This window comes from Agelaius tricolor, unplaced genomic scaffold (genome assembly GCF_023055355.1).
Source record: "Agelaius tricolor isolate 1412-34295 unplaced genomic scaffold, bAgeTri1.0.p SCAF_7, whole genome shotgun sequence".
Classification (NCBI taxonomy): Eukaryota; Metazoa; Chordata; class Aves; order Passeriformes; family Icteridae; genus Agelaius; species Agelaius tricolor.
Window position 1 is genome coordinate 28646282 of NW_027269267.1, and position 19742 is coordinate 28666023.

At 37.4% G+C, this 19742-nt stretch overlaps 1 protein-coding gene across 2 annotated transcripts in view; it reads left to right on the forward strand.

The window, feature by feature from the left end:
• Window positions 1-19742, forward strand: part of UXS1 (UDP-glucuronate decarboxylase 1) — a 54965-nt gene that overhangs the window by 34360 nt on the left and 863 nt on the right. For both annotated transcript variants that reach the window (XM_071430748.1, XM_071430749.1), the window contains exons 7-14: window positions 1319-1423; window positions 2620-2679; window positions 4662-4783; window positions 11292-11411; window positions 13450-13493; window positions 14623-14683; window positions 16107-16164; window positions 18422-18525. In XM_071430748.1, coding sequence (XP_071286849.1) covers window positions 1319-1423; window positions 2620-2679; window positions 4662-4783; window positions 11292-11411; window positions 13450-13493; window positions 14623-14683; window positions 16107-16164; window positions 18422-18525 — 674 coding nt within the window. The remainder of the gene's footprint in view (window positions 1-1318; window positions 1424-2619; window positions 2680-4661; window positions 4784-11291; window positions 11412-13449; window positions 13494-14622; window positions 14684-16106; window positions 16165-18421; window positions 18526-19742) is intronic.

The window sequence follows — 19742 nt, forward strand, 5'->3', positions numbered from 1 at the left end:
GAAAAAGTTTGTTTGACCAGTAGTGTTCTGTTCTAGGGCAAGGCAGCCTTATGCCAGGCAGTATTTTCTTCTGTCAGAATAGCAACTAGCCTTGACTTCTCCAGCTTCTTTCTGGTTTCAATGTCAAGTCTTCTTAAAAAAAACCAAAACCCTAACTTTTCTTTTAAAACACAAAGGAATTATTTTCCCTTTCTTTTATCAGACCATTCTAATTATTACCTTTGATTGCTTCACCTTTTGATTGCTTTTCTTGAATGTCCTTGGTGTAGGGGATTTGTTCTTCCTTAAACATCTCATTTGAGTTTATGTTTAATTTTTACTTTTGCAGTTGCTTATCCAAGGGTGGTTTTTTTAAGATAGTTCTGGCTTGCTGTGATTCAAGATACACAGAAGACAGAAAGACATTAACAAATTTACAACAGTCATGTTATGAAAGGCTTGCGGGTTGAACTTTTGCATATCAGATACTGCCTATGACACTGAATCCAGTTTTCATTGCTTTGTTTTTATTGTAATTTAACAAATTTGTTTCCAACAGTCTTTTGTTTCTAATACCTCCAACCTTCAATCAACTCAGACAATGAATTTCAACTAGTTTTTTGGTTAATTGTATGTCATAACAGGGAGTGGAGGAGTGTGTCAAAATCTCTGTATTGGGTTTTGATTTGTGTGTTTGTTTTTTAATTAAAGCTAAAGTACTGTATTATCCAAAGTTGCATTGCATATATGTGACAAAAGTAGCAGAGGAAAAAAAGACAGAAGATGCATGCTTGTATCTTGCTATGTATATTTAATATATAAATAATACAAAGCTGATTAATGTTTCATTGACAGATGATGTAAAAATAAAAATACAGTATTTATTTTTCCCAGAAAGTTTCTCCTCATATTGAAAAAATGTTTCTATCATTTTTGCTTCACAGTGTATTTTAGAAAGATACCCTGAAGTTTGTAGCTGCTTAAAAACTTGAGGATAACAGAATGTTACAAATACTTTTGCAGCTTCTAAACATTTTGGAACTTCTCAGCTAAATTTTTTATAAGTGGAAAAGTGTGAACACCGACACAGACATACATATCCATGTCAACAATGTCGATATATTACATTATGCTCTAGGTGTTGTTTTACTAAAAATTAAGTTTTTCTTAGAGTTACAACAGGTTTGTGTACATGTCATCTGTAGGTAGCAGTACAGGAAGTGCTGGGTTCCAGTGCTAGGAAGTGCATAAAGGAATACTTATTTCTTGACTTCAGTTCTTTCTCATTTAATATCTTATGTGGGAAAATAATAATGCTTTCCCCTCTATTTTTCTGTAGTGGACCAGATATATCATTTGGCATCTCCTGCTTCTCCTCCTAATTACATGTATAATCCTATAAAAACATTGAAGACCAACACTATTGGGACATTAAACATGCTGGGTAAGTGGAATTTTTTTTATTACTTAACTTGGTTAGACATCATATAATCCTGACAGAGTTGCTGGGGAGATGGGAGGATGAAGCAAATGAGTTGTACATTTTAAAAAGTTGTTTCTTTACACAAAATAAGGTTAGGGGTATTCTTACCCTCTTTGAAGACTTTTGTTTTCCTTTAAATATATCTGCAAATGAACACTAATTACATGGCTGTCAAAGGACAAGAACTTTGTGCCTGTAAGTTGGCTATGGAGTGTGCCGTAATTACAGAAGTAATAGAAACAATTAAGAGCATGGGATTTTTATAGCACAGTTGTGTTCATGATTGCTAGCAAATTCTGAAAGAGTGTTTAATGTCAAGCATCATGCTGGATAATTAGAAGGCCATGTTTTCAGCTTTGTCTGCTAATTTTGATGCTGGGAATGGGTCAGTGAAAAGAAGGCCTCAAGACTTCACTACTTTTTCCTCCCATCTTTCTGCCATTTGGTATGATGCAGGCTGATCTGAATGTCAGTGATCCTAAGAATTGTTGAGTCAGAAAAACTCCTGGGCATTAGCATAGCTGAGTTTCTTATTTGAGTGATACTCTAGAGAGTACAGTTCAGAGAATCAAGTGATTCAGGAGCTATTGACTGACAGAGGTGAGAGATTTGTTTGATTTGCCGTGTGAACTTGAAGACCAGAAAGCCATTGAAATGGACTGGAGGATAATCTCAAGTGATGGGTAGGATGATCCAAGCAGTTTAAAATGGCATAATAAAGAAAAAATTGTTGATTTTTGTCTATAACATGTTATTCTGTGTAAGTTTCTTTACATGGCTTGTCTTTAATCTATGTAAGGAAGGATTTGATAATCATAATATACTATGTTGTTTCAAGATCCTGATTTCGTAAGTGGAATGCTTCCCTGGCCTTTATTTAGATTGTAATAGATAAAGTTTTTGGATCTTGATTCAGTGCAACTGCTCGTTTTAGAAGCAAACACGTCCCATGTAGATGCTGCTCTGCTATTTCTTAAGTTTTCTAGTTTGGAAGTGGGAGCTATGGATGTGATTTACAACTAAATTTGCCTACTGAAAGAGATCAAATTGTCTTTAAAAACATGTAAAACAGGATCACACTAAAGCAGCTAGCATGAGTGAAAGATTCTTGCACTTGCTCTAATTATGTTCTTCTTTCCCCTTTGCCCAAAATCTAGGTTTAGCTAAACGTGTTGGAGCACGGCTGCTGCTGGCCTCTACGTCAGAGGTTTATGGAGGTAAGAAGAATGAAACAGTATTTAGAACTCTTCAGATATGACTATGTATTTACACATCTTTTGTGTATGATAGATTTTCATCACTGTCTTAGCTTGCTTTTTTAGGAGATGTTCTTCTTACAGTTTAAAATGTGAGAAGGGCATTTACAGTGCTTGCTTTATGTATTTAATCAAGAGTGGTGGCAGGAGACTTGCAGTGTTGTCCATATCTTTCCCGTGTCCTTTACGTCTCTTTTTCCAAAGGGCTTGTGGGGAAATTGAGTGTTGTACTCAAAGTCCAGATGCCATAATGAAAACCTGAGAAGAAAGATTTCAATAGTAAATATGCATATCTTTTTCCCATCACATAGGAATTGTATTGTTAAGATTTAGCAATTGCCCTGTTGTCTAAGAGACAAAGGACGTAACCCCCAAGCTAAAGGAAATACTGGTTGTGCATGCAGGTTCTTGTGGTGTATCTTAAAATGTAATATTTGGGAATGCTCTCCATCTTCCTCTTGCTGTTAGAAGTGAAGGAGTGAAAGAATGGTGGCTGGATGCAGCAAGAATCTTTAGTACTTCCTAGGGTCTTTAACAGACCCTGTGCCTGCTAGATGAACTTCCTTCTGTTCTGAACTAGTGCATAATTGATAATAGCAGTGTTGAAAGATTAGTGGAGATACACAGGCACAGTACCCTGCTCAGTGGGAGTAGTTTGAGTCTCAGCTGAGAAGAACAAACAAGTAAACAAAACTTGGTCAAAGGTACAAGATACAAAGCTTTGTGAGCAAGAAGTGAGGAAGGACAAAGAACACAACTCCAGGTGTACACTTTTGGTGGAGCAACTTCAGAAGATGGAAAGTAAATGTCCAAGCAAGAGATCACTAAGATGATTGGCCAGCCAAAGCAGCCTGAGCATATGCAGCATTCCTACTGCCTCCCAAGCCTTAGATTATCTATGGTCATGCTCTGCCGAGAAAAATGATAGCCCCAAGGACTCTTCTGCAATTGAACAATCTCCCTTCTGGAGTATCTCTTCTCCCACAGCATCTTTCCAGGCCTTTTTAAGATTGTTGTGAATTTTTATAATCATGTAAAACTTGTGTGCATTTACCATTGCTCTGTGGCTGTCATATGGCACAAATTCATCCATAATCATGTCTGAACAGCATAAAATCTGGAACGTTTAATCAGAGCTGACTGTCAAGGTTGTTTCAAAAAATTAGCTCTCAGCACTAGGAAGTTCTGTAGTAATGTATGCAAACTTCAAACCCAGTAGAAATTATACCATTCTAAAGACAACAGAGGGGGAAATTTAACCAATAGTTTGTAATTTTTCAAGGATATAAAGCACACACTAGTAAGGTTCCTAGGTGATTGTTGTTTGATTGTTTGTTTTGTTATAATCAAGAACTTCTATGCTGGATCAAGCCAAAGGATTGTCTAACTTGATTGTGCCCAGTTATAGCTAGTAAAAATGCTTAGGGTAAAATAGAAGAAATGTAAGTATTTTGTGGTCCATCACTCTTACCTCAGTAAGAAACGCAGTACATCTCTATTTTCTCTATTTTCCTTTCCTTGTTTCCTATTTTATGAAATTTGAATATGTTTTACTTTCCTACATAACCTATAATGCCTCTTACATAACTGCTGCCTACATAACCTGTAATATTTCCTCTGAAGCACATTAGGTAAAAGTTGTGTTCATGCCCTTGAGCCTTTGACACTCTGTTCACACACTCTTCTAGGGAAAGCAGTTGCTGGCTGTTGTTTGCTTGTACTCAGTTATTTTACTAGTCTTTCATCTTCTGCCTCTGCTGTTTTCATGTTTCCAGTGATTGTACTTTAAAGAAATTGTGTTAAAACGTAAGATTTTCTAAAGTGCAGAATTCAGAGAGAAGATGTGCTGGCTTGTATAACACAAATGCTCTACTGAAAGTTTCATCATATATAGTCATCTTTTGATATACCATAATCTAAGGTGGGTTTTTTTTTCCCCATAGATCCTGAAGTTCACCCTCAAAATGAGGATTACTGGGGGCATGTGAATCCAATAGGTCCCAGAGCCTGCTATGATGAAGGGAAGCGGGTTGCAGAGACCATGTGCTATGCATACATGAAGCAGGTATTAAACTTGTACCAGACTCGGTGTTTTTTCTGTAATTACTGAAGGCCAAATGTATGGCAAGACTGGAATATGTGTATTTAGGGGGAGGAGGGCAAAGAGAATGTCTTAAGTAGGAGCACTTACCATGTTGTTGCAAAATCTGTTTTCTTTAATGGGAAGGTTTTATTGCTCCCATCTGTTGTGTGTTTTCAGATGAGCAGTCTTCTTGTGGAAAATGTACTTTAGTGTTCTTAATAGGTATAATATGTCTTTCAGTATAGTAAATAGTTTTTAGACAGATTAAACTGAGGTGACCTTAGTGTGCTTAAAAGTCAATGGGATTGAATCAAGCCATTACTGATAAATGTGTAATGTTGAAGGAGAATAATCAAAATGAGAATATACAGATAAGAATGGGAAAGGTCTTTAATGAGTACTTACATAGAAGCAATATATTTTAAGCACTTTTGAAATGTCTTAAAATTATGTAGGTATAAATTACAGACCTAATGAATATCTAGCTGTGTAATGCCTGTTTTCAAAGACAGTAACATGAGGATAAAAATGCAATTTAAAATATGTTTAAGAAATTATACATGCCAGTTTTCTTGTGTTTCCTAACCAGTAAATAGAAACTCATCATTAACTAATGTAGCATTGACTGTTTACCTGTAAGTAAATCTTGCTTAATTGAGGTTCATCTAAGCTTTAGGAGACTATTCAATTAGCAAATATGGCACACTAAAGAAAATGGTATCAGTATTTCTTGTTTGCAGCCTTAATATAAAAAAGTATAAATCACACATAGTGTATTGTATAGAATTTTAAACCTTTAAATTAGAAAATTCTAAGTACTTTATAAACCTTGAAAACAGAATCAAGCTGAAGTGGTAAGACTTTAAGAGATGGTATTTTAGTATAGAGTAGTAATTTTGTCTCATCTCTTCTACCAGACAGAGAAGGCAGAGGTTCTGTCTCCTTTGTTCTCTTTTAAATCATTTAAGGTCCAGCATGACGATACTGCTTTTGTTCAGGATGATGTCTCCAGTATTTCACTGTAGCAGAATATTCCTTGTCAGTCTGGAAACCCATTTGCAGTTGAAGATTACAGTTTTTATGAGAAATTCTCATGCTCTAGGGTGTTGCATTTTTTGCAGTATTCTTTAAGAAGGGCATGAGTAGGTAATTTTTAAAATCATGGGCTATATCTTAAAACCACAGAGTGAGTCGTGATAGCATCTCAGAGATTTTATGCAGGATTTACAATAAATGGGAAAGGTTTATAAGGTGGAACTGCAGTGCACATGTACATTAAGTAAAAACTCATTATGCAAATGGCCTGTCTGTCCTAGAGGCAGTTCTGTGACATATTTCTTGTACTTTGTTATGGGTTAGTGAAGTCTGCCCAAGCTTGTCCTAAGTTCAGCTATATTCTAAAACACTGTTGAGCTGGTGTGGGGAAAAGAGAGGGGGTGAGCAGTGTTTAGGTGATATGGTGTTACTAGTGGAAGAAACCTTACCTTTTGAAAAGGTCTGACTTCCTCTATGTAGATAAACATTGTGCTTTTAAAATGATTTTCAGTAGGAATGAATTAGCCCCAAACAGTTAGGATTTGCAGTATTTCAAGCTAAAATATTTCTAGAATCTCTCAGCTTCAATTAAAATAAGAAACAGACAAAGTTATTTTGCATTTTTTGGTCATTTCTTAAAAAGATTTCCATCATCATGCACATTCCTAGGTACCTTAAATACATAATAGTGTTTCCAAAAAATGTGAAGTAAAACTACCTTCTGCATTATATTTCAGACAACCTGTTTGAATCAGAATGGTTTTTGAATCTAGTCAAAGTTGACTATTTGCTGTTGTCAGAGTTCCTCAATAGCTTGTCCTGACCAAGGCATTTTTAGTGTGTTCTTTTCTGCTAGTGATGTTGTTTTGTTCACTTATTTTGACCCTGTGAATTATTAATTTCTTGACATTATGACCTGAAAAAGTGGTGAGGGGGAGTTTCAGCACACACTATTGCAATGTGAATTTTGTGCTTCATTGAGGACTTGCCATTCAATTATCTGTGCAACCTTAAAAAAAATTGTATTTGACATTCTGGAGCTATCTGGAAATCTTAGTATTAATGTTTGTGCCAATACTCTGGATTAATTTAAATACTGACTAGAATCTGATACTACCTTCATAGCAGGGATTTGCATCATCTGCTTAGGTGTGTTGTAAGTAAAAATACATACCAGTTAAAGTGCTGTGCATTTAAGGGTGTTTTGTGAACTAGATTTCTTTCTTCTCTTATACTACTGGCCTGCAAGGAAATTCTCCAGAGCTGAAGAAATACTTCAAGTCACTAGGGAATGTTACAGGAGAATTTTTATTCTCCTTCCACTTTCTTCATCCATTTTTTCTTACCAGCTATGTGCCTCTGAAAGCTTTGGTGGTAAGAAATGGGCTTGGTTGTGATACAACTATCACATTAAGTGATGGTTTTGGAATTGCCTTAGAATAGCTGAAGTGTTGAACTATAAGCATAACATTTCAACTGTAAAATTGTAGGCTGTGCTCAGGGACCTGCATTATGCCCAAAGTATAGAGTCAGATGATTTAGGCTATCCTTCCTAGCTTGTTTAGGAGCTTTAGTGTTTATGTAGTTCAGATCTCAGCATCACTGTTTCTGCAAAATAATTCTAAAAATCTATTAGTAGAGTGTTAATGGCATTTTTTAATACAATTGACAGCACATACAAATAAAATTCCTTGGACCCAGCCTCACTGTAGAGTATTGTAGCTTAAACACATTGTAGATGGATCCAGTGTACACAGTGCTAGTAATTCTGCTGTGATTGCAATTTAGAGGTTTGGGAACAATTTTGAGAGTTAATGATCTGTGAAATACATGGGAAAGAATATGAATCAGTAAGAAAGGGACTATTAGAGCAAGGAATGCTGACAACAATCTAAGTAATTTTGGCTGAGATACTGGTAAAGATTTTTGTCAGGTCACAGTGATACCCCTGCTACTGTCTGTACTTCTCCAGCAGATTCTTTTTAATTCCAGTTGTCTGCTGGAGAGCAGACATTTGTAGCTTTTTCTTTTATGCAGGGAGGTCTGGCTTATACTTGCTGTTTAGATAGATCCACAGACTTTACAAGGAAGGAGGCACTGGTAATTAATAGGAGAAACTTGCCTGATATCCTTGTGAATTATGGCCACAACATGTCATATTCAAATTGTTTTGGTTAAAAGAAACTTGGTATTTGAATTGTATTAATCTGTTTTCTAAGACAGTCAACAAAAGAAAATGCCTGTTCTTAAAAAGCTTATAAAATTAAAATATGTCTTTTTAAGTTATGGAGTTATTATAGCATCCTTGATACCCTTGATAGTTTCTGGACCTGGGATCTCTAAAACATAAATCACCGGCAAAGACTCATGCTGGAAACCATGGACAGCTTTGTTTTGCATGGGAGACTGCATAATTAATATTACATTTTAACTGACAGCTATAGAATAGTCTTGAGTACTTATTCAGAGGAGGTATCTCTGTAAGCAATAACAACCTTTTCTGCTTCTTTACTGTTTCTTTTCACCTGTACAGGCACAGTCTCTGTGAAGAAATTCATACTGATAAATAATAGAGCGAGCTGAAGTGTTCTGCTAGTCCACAATCCTGCATTTTATCATCTTGCTCTCAGGCTCTTTTTTGGATTGCTCAAGGAATTTTCTTTCTGATCAATCTGCTGTGGGAAGACATTGTCTTAAACTGTGAGGGCAGGAGGCAGTTGATCGCATTTTATGTCAGCATTAGGGATAAATCTCAAGCTCTCCTATGTTTAGTAGTATAAATATGAACCAAAGAGGAGTATTTTTCTTTCTCTAGGATGTAATAAAATACTGTACATGACTTACTGCTGCAAACCTGGGAAAGTAATTGACTTTGATAGTGGGAATATGGTAGAGGTAGTCAGTCATTACTACATGTTATTGATAATATTCAGAGTAACAGGACATAGCTAAGACAGAGTTCATACAAAAAGGAGTAGAGTTACTCAGCATATAAAAAGGATCACTTCAAATGAGATGTTCATGAAACAGCAAAAGCAGCATTATGACAATTTTTAAATTCTCCAAAATCTCTTTGTCTGTGGAAGAGTTTCTTTTTAGGAGACAGATTCCAGTTTTAAAGGGGAAAATGAAATTTAGCTGCATAGAAAATAGATTTTTCAAAGCAGTTAGCTGCAGGGAAAAGCTTTGCTAAATGATACTATAAAAGGTTACTCATTTTAAAAGACAACACTACAGTGGGGTGAGGAGAATAAATAAAAGGGAGAAGAAATAATGAGTTCATTGTTACTATGAGTAAGTGCCTACAGAGAACGTGTTGTTTTTCTTTTCTAGATCCCTTGCTAGTTTCCAGCCAATACTGGAAAACAAGGCTGCTGCTGTAGCTTGTGCTGTGCAAGAAAGGCTTTTTGGTCAGCATTGTTGAATGAGTTATTTTTATCTTGAATAATAGCTTCCAAGTGCCTTATTTTCTGCACTTGTTGTTAATGGCAGTATCTGGAAAGCCCATGGGAAATACAACCTGTTCCTGAAGGAGTCAGTGGCCTTCTTAAGATAAAGTGCTAGGTAAAACAAAGGAGCAGCTCTATAAAAGTATGTATTTCCAAATGCTGTGAAGGCTTTGGGAATCGTTCTGTAATGTGCTGCTGGAAGTATACATTTGAAATGTTACACTGCTGTACTTTTTTAGCTAGCAAGAAATAAAGAGTATGGTCCCAGCTGATGCATTTTGCATGGGAAGAGACTTCTGCTTTTTCCAGAGTCTCTTTCAGCAGGAAGGACACAGTGGATGTTGTGAGGTTCTTTTTTTGCCTCTGTTGTGGATACAAGCTTGTTGGACAAAGACTGTGTATCTTTTCCTGTGGCACAATAGTTACCTCCCTTGTTACTGTTAGTTTACCATTTAGTTGCAATTGTGCAAACAAGGCTTGATCATGACAAATGAAATCTTACTTGTAGTTAAATGGAATTAAATATTGTTTGACTTTCTCCACACTGGGAAGTGTTGGGCTTTACCTGTACTACTTGGTGTTTCTGATTTCTCAACACCAAGTAGTACTTGATGTATTGAATGTCCCTTTTGCCTGTCTCTCGCCTGTAAAAAGGTAGTTCTACTGCTTTCACAAAACATCTTTGAGGTTTAGGAGTCACTTGGAGACCTAAGAGAGAAGGTCACATTTTCCTGCAAGTGTCTCTTGTAGGTGAAGCTACATTTATTTCCAAGAAAAATGTGTTTCCAGATCTCTTCTGGGTGAAGTGTGTGTGAGCTGCAGCTTTCAGCCATGGGTGTACTGACAATACACTTCTTCCACATACATCCTCTTCCAAGACAAGAGCAAGTGTTGGTCTAAGCCTTAGTAAAATACATGGAAAATACAAGATGTTCTGTGTATCCTCTGAAGGAATGGTTATGGAAGGAATGTTTGCAACTCCAGAACACTGTGGTTGTGACTTCAGTTGAATCAGAGCACACAGTTTGCTTCAGACAAATTTTTTCCGGTAACTGATACAAGGATGTCTTTTTCTGGGAGGTGGGAGGACTTGGTAATATGAGGAGGATGTATTGGCCTGTACCAACATACCTGTAACATAGGCCTGTATTGAGGTTGATAGCTTCCTCCCTACCTTGTGACTGTCACTTTCAGATGGTAGCATCTATCTGCTTACAGTATACCATATTGCTCTGAGCTCAGCAGTATCCTATTTTAGCTCACAAGGGCCAAACATCCTTCTTGTAGGCTTTATCATAAACTGTGGCTTGTCCAAATGAACGTGTCAGTCAAAATATCTCAAGAGAGATTACTTCAGTCTGCAGTCTCTAACTGTTAAAATGCTTTCTGTAGAAAGAACTTCTGGAAATTACAAAAATGTTTCTTGATAAAAACTACACCATTGAAGACTTTGATTGTAATGCATGTATTTACATAGCCTAATAAGAAGGGCACTAGAAAATATTAGGGCTGTAGTTACAAAACCACTTTATGGCCCTTGTAAAAGATACTTCTGACATGCTCAGCTTTTCTAAAGTATGGACTTCTGTAATCTGTGGAAATGTGGTCTTGGTACTATGATTGTGAGACTTCACTTTTATGTGCAAAGAAAGTAGCTGAGTCCCAGGTGAAATAAGTTGTTATTGGAAGGGTATTATTGGAAAATCTTAAAAGTTCTTAATGGAAGAAAATACATGTGCTAAAATCATGAGCTGTTCTAGCACTGATTTAGATTTGCATTACAAATACTGAGAACTAGTATAAATTACCTTGGTGTATGCACTACATTTTTCAGGAGGGCTGAGGAGAGATTTGAAGTGTTTCATTATTAGAAAGTAATGCATTAGTAGAAAGTTAAACCTGAAGGAGAGATTCTTAAAAAGCTTTTTTTCAGGGTAGTGTTCACACTTTTAGGGAGATAGATGCTTTTATTAAGGAAGTAACAATTCTTTTTTCTTTGGCTACAGGAAGGAGTTGAAGTGAGGGTTGCCAGAATATTCAATACCTTTGGTCCTCGAATGCATATGAATGATGGAAGAGTTGTCAGTAATTTTATCCTACAAGCTCTGCAGGGAGAACCACTAACAGTAAGTGATGACCTCCTGGTGATATGAAGAACAATTCACCTTTATATCTTGTCTTGATGTGTTGCAAATGAGGATAGATTTTAGACAATATTGATGTTCCCCTCCTCCAAAATGTAGTTTTCCAGTATACCAAACCTAAATGTAAGGAAGTACATGTCTGAAGATGTGCTCTGTCAATGGGGTTGATCTTTCCCAGAAAGAAACAAGGCTACCAGTTGAAATTTGCAATTGCACAAACATTTCAGCATTCTTTATATTGGGAATATAAACAAAATCCAATCATTGTCATGCTGACTAAACTTCAGCAAGAATATTATTGTAATAGGGGTTTAAAATAGAATCTTCTACCCAACATCACTGTTCCGTAGGAAATAACTGTTTGATGTTGAAAATTACATCAAATGTAATTTGATGAATCTGAGAAAAGAAGTAGGAGAGTTCTTTAGCTGACCAGGTCAAATAAAATTAATTATCAGCAATAAGCAATGACTGAGACCTAAAAAAAAAATCACTTTTACATCATCACAGAATTTGGCTGACAGGAATACCAAGTGTGTTGATTTCTTTAGAAATGTTATGTATTTGGTCTCTCAGTTCAGAGTACTTGTTTAAATGGGGAAAATAATCTCTTGAGAGAACAGTGTCACTGAGTTGGAGAAATTGTGGCCTGTGCAAACATGACGATTGTTGTTTTGTTATTGTAAAGGAAGATTTATTAAGAGAAACTGAAAGATGGAATCTCTATTGTATTTTCCAGCCATTGCATGATGTGGGAAAGATAACCACATGGGTGACCTTGCAAAAATCATGTACAATACTTAGTTGTGTAAAACTTATCCACGTGCTATAAGTTAAGCTAAATGCAGGAAGCTCTACATAAATACATAAATCTGCTTCCTGTTTGTCTGGGAGTCCATCAGGCTGATGTTGTGCTCCTGGTGTGTTCCTATCTGAATCAGTTTTTGGATAAACTCTTAGACCCCTCATCTTACCCAATGTGTGCTGAAATTGGAATTCTTTTGGGCTCTGAATCAGCCTTGGAGAGCACAAGGCTTACCAAGTAACAGATGGCCTGTGTACATTGTACTGCCCTTTCTGTCCTCAAGGAAAACAAACATGCTTTCTTTTCTGTCCTTCCAAAAGCCTTCCTGTTGCAGCAGGTTGATGGCAAAATGTGTGTGTCCCCAGTTAAACTGAAATGCTTTCACCTCTTAAATGTGCCTACTAATAGCTTTCAGAATGTAAGTATTCACGTTCTAGAGACTTTAGTACTGCACTCGGTTAAACTGTGAAAAAAATAATGGTATCAAATACCATGCTGTACATTTCAAGTATACATCAATGTCTGTTTGAACTTCAGCACCTTGCTCCAAAATACCAGCATGTAACCTGAGGAAACTTCTTTTTTTTCCCCTCTGAAGTTTTGATACAAAGCTGTATGACTTTATGAGTTGTAGCATCTAGAAATTACTTTGCTTCCCATTTCCCTAGATAGTAATATTTAGAGCCACATGATTTTTGATTTTTTATGTCCTGATTGCTTTAAACACAGTGCTTTTTCTCAACAATTTTTTTAGCAACCACTAACATTTTGTGGTCTCTTTGAAGTTGGCTGTTGTTAATGTGCAAATCAAAACTGCTCATCATAACCACATCTTAATAGTCTGGAGTTTGCTTTAAATGTTTGGAACTCTTTTCTGGCTGTGAGTGCACGCTGCACCTTCTTCCAGTGTTCCAGGAGAGGACAAAGCATCACTCTGTCCTACACCCCTGAGAAGGTTTTCTTCATGCAGAGGTCTGGTTAACGAAATGCCTTGGGATATGTTTACTGGAGACAGATCCAAGAGGAAGACAACCTTCAGTGAACTGATACTTCACCAAAGGCTCTGCAAGAACATTTTTTTCCATTCCTGTAACATTGAGCTTGTGTCTCAAGTGTTTCTTCTTGAGGCAGTTTTCTAGAATGGTTAGGAGAAGATAATTGGTCTAAACAGGGCTTCTGTATTTATTAATTTCCCTATTTTTCTTGTGGTTTTAGGTCTATGGACCTGGAACTCAGACAAGAGCCTTCCAGTATGTGAGGTAAGCCTTGTTTGTTCTAGCTGATAATTTACTTAATGGTTCACTTAGCCTGGTCAACTTTGTATGCATGTGCATTTGTTGAACTTTTTAAAATAATTTTTTAGTACAAGCGCTCACAAAACCATGCACCCATTGAAATCTGATTTCAGCATTCCTCAGCTGCCCAATCTGCTTTACTGGAGCTCTTAGGATCCAGCTTTACTTTCAGAAGGGAGACATAGAAATTTTTAAAAAATATCAAGGAGAAAAACATTAATTGGTTTAGAATTTCACTTGAGATACTAACATGCTCTTTCTTTCCAGAGACAGCCAGTAGCAGACAAGTTTTTAGTCCTGAACAGTTTGTCACTCCTTGCATTTTAATGCAATGCTGCCACCTCGTGTCCTTAGGACTGCTGTAGTTGGTGTGCAGACTGTGCACAAAAAAAAAAAAAAAAAACCAAAAAAAAAACAAAAAAAAAAAAAAAAAAAAAAAAAAAACAAAAAAAAAACCCACCAAAACTTAAAAAAACCCATGCTGGACTTCTGGGTTGTTTTAAGCATTCTTGGCTTGGAAATATTCTTTCCCTTTGCTGAAGGTAGTATCAGTGGTAGTAGATTTTAAAGAAGCTCCATCAAGACAAAGTACCCATTCCTTTCTTGATTATAAGTCATAATGAAAAGGATATGGATTTCTATGTCTAGGGCCAGGGTGCTACATCTGTGGCTAATAATCCAAAATAACTTTGGGTTATATTGCTGAGGGAAAGTAACACCAAAATACTGGTTTTCAACAAACTTGGTTTAAGAAATTTTGAAAATGAGAAGACAATTCAAGCAGCAGGCTGCAAAGCAGGTGGTAGTATTATGTGCCTCTGCATTACAACAAAAAAACTTGCTCTATGGTATTTGAAATTCATTGGAAATCAGCCTCCAGATATGTTTGGATACTGGAGAGAAAAGGAAATATTAATCATTTTTTAATACAAACACTCAAGAAAACATGCACCCATATAAATCTGATTTCAGCATTCCTCAGCTGCCTGATCTGCTTTACTGGAGCTCTTAGGAGTCAGCTCTCTTTTTAGATCAAGAATATTATTTATAGAGAAGTGGAAATAGCCCCAATCTGTTCTTCCCTCTTTTACAGTGATCTTGTGAACGGTTTGGTGGCATTGATGAACAGCAACGTCAGCAGTCCTGTCAACTTGGTGAGTATGAGTGCTCCACTCTCCTGAGTTACAGCACACTGGTCAACACCACCTCTGTTTTCCTCCTTGTCACTGGTACTGATTTCTAGAAAAAAATAAATGGAACGAAAAAAGGTCTTTCCATTATGAAGAATGTATTCTCCCATTCTCTTTATAAATAAGAAGACTGAGTCCCTGGATTTTGAGATCTTACATTTCCAAGAACAGGATAAAGTTGCTGGAGTTTTTAATTTGTTTTAGGAAGAAGATGTATGTAATTAGATCACGAAGGGAAAAAATATGTGGGGCACACATGCAAGGTCCACCAAGAAAATGACTGAAAACTGATTTTAGTGGGAAAAAAAGCACTGAAGGAATACTTAGCTCTAGATAATTAGAAATAATTTCATACTACCCTGGATTCAAGGAAAATGTGATAGTATTTTATGGTATAGTTCTCTAATATTGTTTAAAATACTTGGAAGTTAACTTGTCTAGTAAGATTTTTGTTCTGTCCTGTTTGTTGTCACCTTATTCTTAGCAGTGGATTTAAGAATAGAAAAAGGATGCATATCCCAGGTAATTTCTTGTGTATGCTTTTGCCAAATCAGATACTCAACTCTGCAGGGCAGTTCACTAGATTTTCCTTTTCTCCTGTGGCCATGAATTAATTTCTGTATTTCTATACAAATGCTGATATGTTTAAACTCTATCACATTCTTTGTCTTCAGAAAACTTAGTATTTAAATCTATATGTATCTTAAATGCTCAGCTTTTGGTCAAACAAGATGTGGTAAAGAAGAGCTTTGAAACAAGGAAAGCTAGGGATGGAAGGAATTGAGTCTGATGAAGGGGAGCTAATGGTAGCAGAAAGGTTCAGCATTTGATTGTGAAATATTGATCGGGAAATTATGTGCAAGTTGATTAAAAAAAAAAAGAAAAGGACTATTGTATAGGAAAGCAAATAGCCCTTACATATTGATATGTAAGCTGTAGTAGATTAGAAGCAATTGTTGGCAGCTAAATGAGCCTGTGTTCCTAACTTTGGATGAACCAAGAACTTGGCATACTTCTTCATGATACCTCAACTGGGCACGGTCCTTGAATCCAGATTTCCAAATGATGTGGCTGTGGGCTGCTCAGTGACACAGGCCTTTACTGTGATTGCCAGCTCTTTACAGACTGACTTTTTTTTGGGGCAGGGGGGAGGCAGGGAACAACACCTCCCTACATATGCTGAATTAGCAACAGGAATATAATGGAGGACAAATTTTCTAATGAGTAAGGAACTTGTTAAAGTTGTTTGTTTTTTTTTTTTCCAACAAAGTAGAATAAAACTTGAAGTTTAGCTTTCTCAGAGTTTAACCTGCCCTTGTTGGAACCACGTCTAGCATGTTGTAAGGTGTTTAATTGTTATTGAAATGAGTGTCTCTTGTATTTGTAGGGAAATCCAGAAGAGCACACTATCCTAGAGTTTGCCCAGTTAATTAAAAAGCTTGTTGGTGAGTGCAATTATTAATTCTTTGTAAAGTTTATGAAGTACTTATTGTCATTAGATAATTATTACTCGATTAGTGTGTGTAATATGTAGATAATTTAATTAGTCTTTGGATTTCTTAATAATTTTATCAAAGGCATTTAATCATATCATTAAATATTAATAAGATAATCCAAATCATCCCAATTGTCTGTAAACTATTGCATGACGGGTAGAATGAATACATTTTCTGTGTATCTATGCAATCTATACCCATTAATTTTTATAATGTTAGACAGTTTTCTAGGTTTGTTTTAGCACAAGGACAATACAAAAATGAAATGTAAAATATGTGAATGAAAATGAAATATCTTAGCTGCAATAGAGATACTTCAGGAAGGTGGTTCTTCACAGTTGTGCAGGCTGTGGTCCTTCAACTACGGTTAAAAACCTCATGCTGTGGCAACAGTCTTCCTCTGTTCTTTTCACTGTTTCTGACAGTGATTCTTGAAAGGGTTGACAGCACCTGGGAAGAAAACACCGTGGCTTCCTCCTCATTCTAGCTCTGACACCTGTAGCAAATCAGAGCTCTCAAGAATGGAAGGAAATGGTTGTGCTTGGTCTTCTAGTGTGGCTCCCTAATGAGATGAAACATCCTGCTGCCATTAGCCAAGGGCTTTTAGTCTGTACATTCCAGAAGTGCTTCTGACAGATCTGAAAAAGATGACTTCAGACATATAACGCAGAAGCTGATGCATGTGTTGTTTCTAATAAAAGACTGTTCCCTCTGGAAAATTTTTGTGAATTCACAGATCAGGGAAGGAAATGGAAAAATCACAGCACCAAACCCATCAGACACATGGATTAATTGTCACCTCTGTTTGTCTGTTCACAAACAACTTGATGTGTTCCAGTCCACTCAGGGAGGCGGTTTAGTTCTAAAATGGCATGTAAACTATTTGCTAGATTTGGGTAGAAGAATTGGACTCTTTCTGTGTGTTGTTCTGAGGAAAGGCAAGTGCTTGGTTATTTAAATCAGACTGGAGACTATGGGCAAAAAGAAACTGATGCCCTTTTGTAATGCCAAAGTGCTAACAATCACGGAATGATTGAGGTTGGAAAAGACCTCTGGAGGTCACTTGGTCCAACTCCTCGGGTCAGGCAGGGCAACCTACAACCAGCAGTGGCCCAGGACCATGTGCAGATGGCTTTTAAGTATCTCCAAGGGCAGAGACTCCACATCCTCCTTGGGCCATATGTGTTCCAGTTTGTGCCCACTGTCTCTGATACTGTCACTGGGCACCACTGGAAGGAGCCTTGCTTTCTTGTCTTAATCCCCCTCATCTGGTATTTATACACATGGGTTAAATTCCCCATAGCCTTTTCTTCTCCAGATTGAAGGGCCCCAGGTCTTTCAGCCTCTCCTCATATTCCAGTCTTTTCTTCATCACCATGTCCCCTTTGTTGCACTCGCTCTGTCCTGGTCTCTCTTGTACTGGGGAGCCTAGAACTGCACCCAGTTCTCCATATGGATCTCATCAGTGCCGATTAGTGGGAAAGCTGATCTCCCTTGTCCTGCTGGCAGCACTTCTGCAGCCCAAAGATATCAAAGATACCCACCAGGACCCTCAGTCTTTTCCTGCCAAGCTGTATTACAGCTGGTTGGCCCCCAGCCTGTACTTCCCAAGACTCAGAACTTTGAACTCGTTGAATTACATGAGGTTCCTGTGAGCCCTTTCTCCAGCTGCCTTTCTTGAGCTCTGGATGGCAGCACAGTGCTCTGGTGTATCAGCAATTCAGTATTGATCCAATGTTGACCCTTGGGGTATAGCCTGAATTACCAGTCTCTAAATAATCACCATCCTCTGGGCCTGGCCATGCAGTTTTCAGTTCTCCTCACTGCTCATCCAGCACTCAGTGAGGGTGTTATGGGATCAAAAGCATCACTGAAGTCAAAGCAGGGGATATCCACTGCTCTGTCCTTCTCTACTGAAACAGTAATTTCCTCATAGAAGGTTAATAGACTGGTCTGTGAGTGTAACTTGACTTTTGTGAACCCGTGCTGAAATCTTTGTGGAGTGCTTTGTGAACCCATGTTGCTGTGGGACAGGTGGGTCACCCAGTTGCTGCATGCAGTGCACCTGTGTCTGTGCAAAGCATTTCAGTGATTGAATTATGAAGCAGAGAGCTGCAGAAAGACCTGCTGCTCCAGTTGGTAGAAAAGATATAAATGCAAAGCATAGCAAATTGCAGATGATAAATCACAGTGTCTTGTTTAATAGGCAGTGGGAGTGAAATCCAGTTTCTCTCAGAAGCACAGGATGATCCTCAGAAACGAAAACCTGACATCAGAAAAGCCAAGTTACTGCTTGGCTGGGAACCTGTGGTATGTACAGATTAATTATTGCTGCTGGAGGCAGAGGGGGGCAGAGGGGGCTGAGGAAGGGCCACATGATAACAGTAGATTTCCCTTACTGGAATATCTGCCTAACGCCATCTCCAGAACAGTTTTAACATTTTAACTTTTTCACTTGCATATTTTGAAATCATTATGAGATTATTACCTTTCTGTAAGCCCAATGAATCATTTGAAGTGTATGGTACATAGTTACATTACCAAGCCCATAGCTAATGGGTTTGCTGATGTTGCTGCAATCCTCGTTCCTGTTGCTGGCAATAGGAGTTGGTTTGCTTGGAGATGTAAGATCTAATTCCCAGAAAAAGTGTGGCTTTCATAGCCAGCTCCCCATTCTAACTAGCACAATGGTTTGTACCCTTCTTTAAACTTGCAGACAAAAATCATTCCAGGAAACATATGAACCTACCTAGTAAATGTAAGCCTAATAACAGAAAAAGATCGAGATCCTTCTGAAAGGATTCACGGAGACAACTGATATTGATAGATCATGTCTGACAGCACAAGGGTGATAGCAAACTGTTGCAAACACAGAAGGTTTAACTTTTGTATTTCTGGCCTTCTGTGTTTGGCACAGGCAGTAAGAAAACTTGTTCTGAAGTAGCAGTACAGAGTTGGTACAGCAAGGCAAGCAGTTTCTGTGCTGCTGTTTTTATCTTCCTGTACTGATGATGGTGTCAGCAAGCATGTCAGAGCATATGGCTCCTGAGAAAACAACTCCTCTGTTGTTCCTGTCTCCATATTCTATGCCTGTATTTAAGCACTGCAATTTGTAGGATTACAATTATTTGTATAGGATTTAAGAATATCAAATGAGATACTGGATGCCAGCTTTATACCATGCTGCGAAAGATGAACTTTAATCCTTACAAACAGAAGGGGCTTAAATGCTGGGTGTTTGTCTCTTTCAATGCATTAGGAACTGAAAGTAGAATTATGCATGTCTGTTTTGATACTAAACAGACCCATCATAACCATGTGTGAGATTTAAATTTGTTGGGTTTTTCTACTTATGTCAGAAAATACATGTGGTGTTTAAAAGCTGAGCTGCATCAGCAGTGAGGAGATGTAACCAGCATGTGGTGCTGTTAATACTTAGATTGGCTAAGAGTGAGATTCCCTGGCTCCCTTGTGATAGCTGTTTTATAAAAGATTCTGTTGTGAAATGAGCTGATGTGAACCTAGGG